Here is a 6,843-nt window from a genome sequence, read left to right as displayed (position 1 = left end):
TTTCACTTCCACCGTCCTCCTTTCCCTTACGGCGCGGTTGAGGTGTCCACAGAAGACAAGCGAGACAGTTACCGTGCCTTTCCCTTCCTATAAAGCAATCAATCAGTTGCGTCTACCAGTGCCGGGCGCACTACGGTGTCTCATGTGCTATCGCGTTCCATTCTTAAAGGCGAAGCGTAAGCGTCCTCCAATTTGTTTTCCTTCTTCCTGCAGTCACAACAACAAATAAGTGTAACAGATACTGCGCCTTTCCAATGTAACCAGCTCCACTTCCATTCCCACCTTCCTTTTGCTCCACTTTCACTCCCACTTTCCTTCCTTCCCTTACTGCATGATTCAGGCGTCCACAGAAGCAAGTGTGACAGATACCGCGCCTTTCCATACCTGTGAACCAATTACCAAAGGCACGCTTCAGAGCTCAAGTGGAAGACGTGTCCACACATTGTACACACTGCTGATAATAATTCATGAATATGCGTGCGTCCACACCGAACTGCAGGATAACATGTGCAGTAACCGAAGATGCACACACTCACAGAGAAAAGCATCATATTTTGATGTAGTTTACGTGTATACAGCTAGTTTGATAGTCCGGATCTCTAGCGATCGTCTCTTGGCTTTCGAGGAAGGCTTGGCCCGGATCTAGCCCGCCCTCATTTTCCTTTAAAACATATATTGCTAGAAATTCGATCAGACGCTAACTTTGGCTGCAGCGTTTTCAAGTCTGTTTAAGATATTTGCGAAGCTTCTTCTCGCCTGCAGTTTGTGGCATTAGTCTCTTCGCCGCGCAACGTTTCTATAGGTAATTGAGAAGTGGTAGAGGTTACTGAGTGGTGTGAATCGATAGAGGGTGAGGTAATGTTGCTACTGAAAAATTATTAGGCCAATAAGTTAATTAGGTATATAATTACAAGCAAAGAATGTAAAAGTCCTCAGCCGTTGTGAGTAATTGAGAAGTGGTAGAGGTTAAGAGCGGTGTCAATCGATAGAGGGTGACGTAATGTTGTGTCCGAGAAAATGATTAGGCCAAAAAGGTTTTAGGTAATTAATTAGTGGCGGAAAATGTAAAAGTAAGGGCGAAAATGGTCTCATTAGCTAATGGCTTGGCGCCACATTTGCATGTATCAAATACAAAAATAGTGAATTAAATCAGTCAGCTGAGGTGACGTCAAGTATGGGACGCCACGCGACCTGAAGTAGAGCCAAAAAAGGGCATAAGAAGGGAATGGTGCACAATTTGAAAATACCAGACTGAATGCACCATTTCGGAAATCGCAGCGCCGCGAAAAAACCTAGCGGGCGCGCGACGCATTATGGGAAAAGTGAGCGAACGCCGACCGACCGCCCGTCTTTCCTGCCTCCTGCGTTCGCATAGCTGCGGTGTGTGTGTGTACGTGCTTCGATTGCTTTAAGATTTCGTGTATTTTTTGGTGGTGGGCGGTTGCAGGTGCGTTATATAAAGTGTTACGTGCCTGTGGGTTACTTAGTGGCCGCTGCCACTACTGCGCGCGATGTCGTCGAAGTGCCGAGGCGGTGGTCAGACTTGTTGTGTGCCTGGCTGCGACAACAACACGCTGAAAGACAAGAACGTTTCATTTCACGCGTTCCCTGCAAATGAAAAAGAAAAAAAGGAGTGGGTGAGAAGAATCAACCGCCAGGGAAGTGCTGGTCGCTTCTCTTTGTGGCAACCTTCTAAGCACCACCGGATCTGCGGAGCTCACTTCAACGCAAGTGGACGCCGTGGCTATATGGACCGGTTGCCGACAATTTTCCCTCATAAAGTCATCAGTCAACTATCTCCTTCCTTTAATACCGGTAAATATATATATTCAGGCGGTTATCGCATATTATCATTACTGCCAAATCTCTTCCAGTCGCGAAACGCAAGAAGACGAGCTCCCAAACTGCCTCTGCCAGCCCTGTGCTCGTCCTGAACGAGTTGGAGATCGGCTACGTAGTTGACGTGCCCCAATGCGATCAACGTAAGAGACGCTTTAACTGTGCCATCTTTTTTCTGAGGCTTCGATTTTGTGTGTTCGCATTTTCATCAAAGCGTTTGTACGCAGAGAGCGACGTAGTTTCCCAGGAGCCCACCCAGCTGACCTTCGGTGCACCGGCTTCGTCTCGCACGGAAACAGGTTAGTGATGGTTCAAAATTCTCACTTTCTCCATTCCACTATGAAAACTTATTTTTCGCATTTAACGGACCCCTATCGCGCCCACTCATTGTGAGGTCCACGGGTGCTGTGGCGACCGGTATATTAATAAATGGACCAAACTTTTTTCCCGCGAAGCCAGTTTTTCGCAAGCTTTTGCAGCTAGCCATGGGAAGTCTACATGTTATGAGTTGCATAACCTCATGTATTCTGTGACATGTCATCAGTGATTTGTACCGTGCATGTGTTATTACTTCAGCGAGTTTTCTGATAAACGCGGTACCTCTTCCACCAGTGCACGCATTGTGAAACTTACCCATTTCATTTCTTTCACCGCGACATTATTCCCTTCACCACAGCTTGTAAAAATGACACAAAAGTCAGGCTATCCAAATGCATATACAGTGTAGATTTGGCTGATGTGCTGGGTGCATGAAACCTATGGTTCCATGCTGGTTGGTAAGCTGCTTGCACAGGTGGATCAGTGGAGTGAAAGAGAGTTGGGCTCTATGGCTTTGTCATCCTAGTTCTTTGTTGTCTGTATATCAGTGTAAGCTGAGAGCAAGGGTTCAGAACACACATTGTGGGCTGAAGTGACTATTTCAAGCCCTGAAATCTGTATTAAAGCACGGCCTAACTGTTCGCAAATCAATAAACAGTTTTTATTTTCTAGGTGCCGAGCATTCATACTCCATGGGGCCTCCAGACACAGCATCTGCTGCCGCACTAAGGAAAGTCAACCACCTTCTCGAAGTATGTGGAAAACTGGAGCATGAAAATAACTTGCTTCGAAAAGAGAAATCTGTGCTCCAGAAAACGGTTGAGGATCTGGAGGCTCAGTTGCACCATGTGAAAGTTGAGGCGCTTAAAGAGAAGCTAAAAACAAAAAACCTTGTCTCAAAAGTTCACGGTTTTGTTTCAGATCAAAAGCGACTAGTGTTTTATACAGGGTTTAACTCCTTTGAAAAATTTGATGCGTTTCTGGAACATGTTGAAGGCATGTACCAGACACTGAAAACAGGTGCTGGCAGGCCACCAGCACTGAAAATGAAAGAACAGGTCATTGCAGTGCTTTGCAGGCTCCGGGTTGGGTTACTGGAGCAGGATTTGGCATATCGCCTGAAAGTGTCTGTGTCAACCGTGAGTGCAATGTTCACATTTTGGGTAAATTTTTTGTTTGAAATGTTAATCCAGATACCAATGTGGCCATCCCGTAACACAGTGGACATGTTCATGCCAGACAATTTTAAAGAATTGTACCCATCGACACGCATTGTACTGGACTGCACAGAAATTTTTATCGAGAACCCGTCTGATTACAGTACGCAAAGCGACACTTTCAGCTCGTACAAAGGACACAACACTGCAAAAGGACTCATTGGCATCACTCCAAACGGCTTCGTTTCTTTCGTGTCAAATCTTGCACCTGGGAGACTTTCCGATCGAGAAATCACGAGACACAGTGGCCTCTATGAGTTGCTCGAGGAAGGGGACAGCGTAATGGCGGATAGAGGATTCCTCATTGAAGATGACCTCCGTCAGCTTGGAGTCGAATTAAACATGCCACCTATGTTGAATGGCCGCTCGCAGTTGTCACTGGCAGATGAGATAGCAACACGGCAGATAGCGAGTTTGCGAATTCATGTTGAGCGTGTCATCAGGGAAGTTAAAAACTTCAGAATACTCCGTGCTGTCTTTCCTAATGTTATGGCAGAGAAGCTGAACAAGATATGGAAAATTTGTTGTTATCTCAATAATTTCATGCATGAGCCCATTCTAAACCGATGAGCGATGGTAGTGTTCTTAATGTTTTGTATGTTATGCATGATCTACTGTAATGCAGGGGTGCTCAAACTCTTTAGCCTTCTCATTTGAAGACCAAATCATTTCGCTAAAATGCAGTCGGCTTCTAACATGTTTCATTTGTGTTCTGGCCAGCTTTGGTCACGGAGCCTGTCTTGAAAATATTTGTTTTATGGGGGATTAACGTCCGAAAGCGACTCAGGCTATGAGAGACGCCGTAGTGAAGGGCTCAGGAAATTTCGATCACCTGAGGTTCTTTAACGTGCACTGACATCGCACTGTACACTGGCCTCTAAAATTTTGCCTCCATCGAAATTCAACCGCTGCGGCTGAGGCTTGAAAAGGTGCTGGCCGACATATGTAAAAGGGGTATGCAAGCTGCGCAGCACATGAACAAGTACTTAAATTCTGTTATGACTGACTGTATAGTGAGATAGCTGTAAGCAGCTACAGCATTAGTCCCAAAATAACTGGCTAAAGTGGATGAAGACATGCATGAACATAGGTGCTTGGGGATTCTAGGAACTGTTCCAAGAACCCCTAGAGTTCCCCAAAATGCAGTTTGAGAATCCCTGCTGCAGTGCAAGGCATCGAACTTGCACTGAATTACACTATTTCATGTACAGCAGACTAGAGGAGCCTTTCTTTCTCTGCTGAAGTAAATCTGAAGTCAATGTACAGGCTATATAGAGCTGCAACGCCTTATTTCTCTGTCGGTGTTGTGCAAATGATTTGAGCATAGATTGTGGCAGTACTATATCCAAGTCATGACTGGAAACGAAATCACCAGTCTCATTGCTGATCTACACAGACAAGATGGAAAGTTGGTGTTTGCAGCCATTGTCTTTTCTACGACAGATTGTCTTTCCTAACTTTTTGGAATGAAATCTGTAAAGTGAATTTCACTTTGTCATTTTTACATGTGTTAGTGATGTACTCATTTTAAAAAAAAGTGATATGTATTGTATATATGTGTACTGTATATGTAAAAAATTTGTACATGTATGCGAGTATTTCATGGCACTGAAATTTGAAAGCTTTATTACCAACTCTCATGTAATGTCTTGCATGGAATCCTTCAGAAAGAACTTATATCAGCTACAATACCCGAGATGCGACAGATTTGAGCTTGTCGTCAAAGAAGTGCGAGCTCAGTGCTACTCGAAACTTGTGCATTAACCCCTCAAAGCAGAGATTAAGTATGCTGAATCTGCACCTTGGGCACTGTCTATGACGGCACATTGATTTACTGTAAAGCATAAGCCTTCATTGGTTCACTTCACATATGTTACAAGTCGTACCGAGTGCAAGAGTATCTACAATACGGACAACACACTTGTCACTTTGCAAAGATTTTGCTTGCAACTTTCATTGCGGTTTCCTTACAGAGACCAATGTGAAGTATGTAGCTGCCCATGTGCTTGTGACTGTAGCTGTGTTCCTAGTGACTGGAAGGTGGGCAAGGTGGTTCCCCTGCACAAGTCTGGGGACAAACATTCTCCTAATAACTACCGACCCATTTCACTTACTAGCATCCCATGTAAGATCATGGAACATGTCATCTGCTCTCATCTCGCCAATTTTCTTGAATCAAATTCGTTCTTCAGTCATTCCCACCACGGGTTTCGTAAAACATTCTCATGCGAGACTCAGCTTCTATGCTTGTCACAAGACCTTCATTTCATTCTTGACCGGGGTTCCATAGCAGGCTGTATATTCCTCGATTTCTCCAAAGCTTTCGATAAAGTTTCTCACCAATTACTACTTTTCAAATTAAGTAACCTCAAACTCGACCCTAGCATCGTTTCGTGGCTTGAGTCTTTCCTCACTAACCGTTCTCAATACGTGACAGCAAATAAATGGAACTCTCGTTCCTCTCCAGTGGGCGCAGGCATTCCCCAGGGCTCCGTACCAGGGCCCCTACTTTTTCTAATTTATATTAATGATTTGCCTAACACCATTGCTTCTTCTGTGTGTCTCTTTGCTGACGATTGTGTAATTTACCGTGAAATTAACAGTGACTCTGACATTTCTGTTCTTCAGTCTGATATTAACCAAGTTTCAGAGTGGTGTAAATTATGGCACATGAAGCTTAACATTAACAAGTGCAAACATATGCGTATTTCTCGTCGTAACAATGAAGTAGCTAATTACAACCTCAATAATACTCCTCTTGAAACTGTGTCTTCGTATAGATACCTTGGTGTGCACATAACTTCTAATCTTTCTTGGAATCTGCATGTGGAATCTATTACTAACAATGCTAACCGCATGTTGGGGTACCTGCGCCGAAACTTTAACCTTTCTTTTAGTTCAATAAAACTGCTTCTTTATAAAACCCTTGTTCGTCCCCTGGCCTTGCATCTCTAGAATCTGAAATCGAATCTGTTCAAAACCGCGCGTCACGTTTTATACTTTCCAACTATAACCGTAACTCCAGTGTTACCGTTATGAAAACAACATTATCATTGCCACCGCTTTCACTACGCAGAAATATTTCCCGCTTATGTCTATTTCACAAAATCTATTACCACAATCCTGCCCTTAAGAGCCGGCTACTAACTACCCCCACATATGTTTCAGGTCGCATTGATCATCTTCACAAAGTAGGTGTTCCGTCATGTCGTACTAAACACACCTCTTGTTCTTTCGTTCCAAACACTTCTGTCAGTTGGAACCACCTTCCTAGGCACATTGCTGATATTACGGACCCAAATTCTTTTAAGACTGCCGTATGTAATCTATATTTATAAATGGTAGTCAAATGTTTTTGTTCGTTTTCGGTGACATTGTTGACTGTCGGAAATGATTTTTTTTTGTCTCACCTGCTTTTCTCTTTTTTTTTCCGCCAATACTTTTTTTTTTTTTGATCACTTTTCGCCGT

General features: G+C 43.8%; 1 protein-coding gene across 1 annotated transcript; it reads left to right on the top strand.

The window, feature by feature from the left end:
- Positions 1-1,267: 1,267 nt before the first annotated feature.
- Positions 1,268-6,297, top strand: LOC146179753 (uncharacterized). Its single transcript, XM_084579328.1, has 4 exons — positions 1,268-1,815; positions 1,875-1,982; positions 2,067-2,138; positions 2,830-6,297. Exons 1-4 carry the CDS (start codon positions 1,512-1,514, stop codon positions 3,942-3,944), a joined length of 1,599 nt encoding a protein of 532 aa, XP_084435454.1. The 5' UTR covers positions 1,268-1,511; the 3' UTR covers positions 3,945-6,297.
- Positions 6,298-6,843: the final 546 nt, after the last annotated feature.

Source organism: Amblyomma maculatum, chromosome 9 (genome assembly GCF_055883805.1).
Source record: "Amblyomma maculatum isolate TAMU_Amacu chromosome 9, ASM5588380v1, whole genome shotgun sequence".
NCBI classification, from domain to species: Eukaryota; Metazoa; Arthropoda; class Arachnida; order Ixodida; family Ixodidae; genus Amblyomma; species Amblyomma maculatum.
This window is presented reverse-complemented; position numbering and strand designations above follow the sequence as displayed.

What these genes read in the sequence shown, in the direction of transcription:
- LOC146179753 (XM_084579328.1), top strand. Translation starts at nt 1,512, where the DNA reads ATGTCGTCGAAGTGCCGAGGCGGTGGTCAGACTTGTTGTGTGCCTGGC. An exon ending in CGTGCCCCAATGCGATCAAC is followed by an intron (nt 1,983 to 2,066) that starts GTAAGAGACGCT and finishes GTTTGTACGCAG; the next exon opens with AGAGCGACGTAGTTTCCCAG. An exon ending in TTCGTCTCGCACGGAAACAG is followed by an intron (nt 2,139 to 2,829) that starts GTTAGTGATGGT and finishes TTTATTTTCTAG; the next exon opens with GTGCCGAGCATTCATACTCC.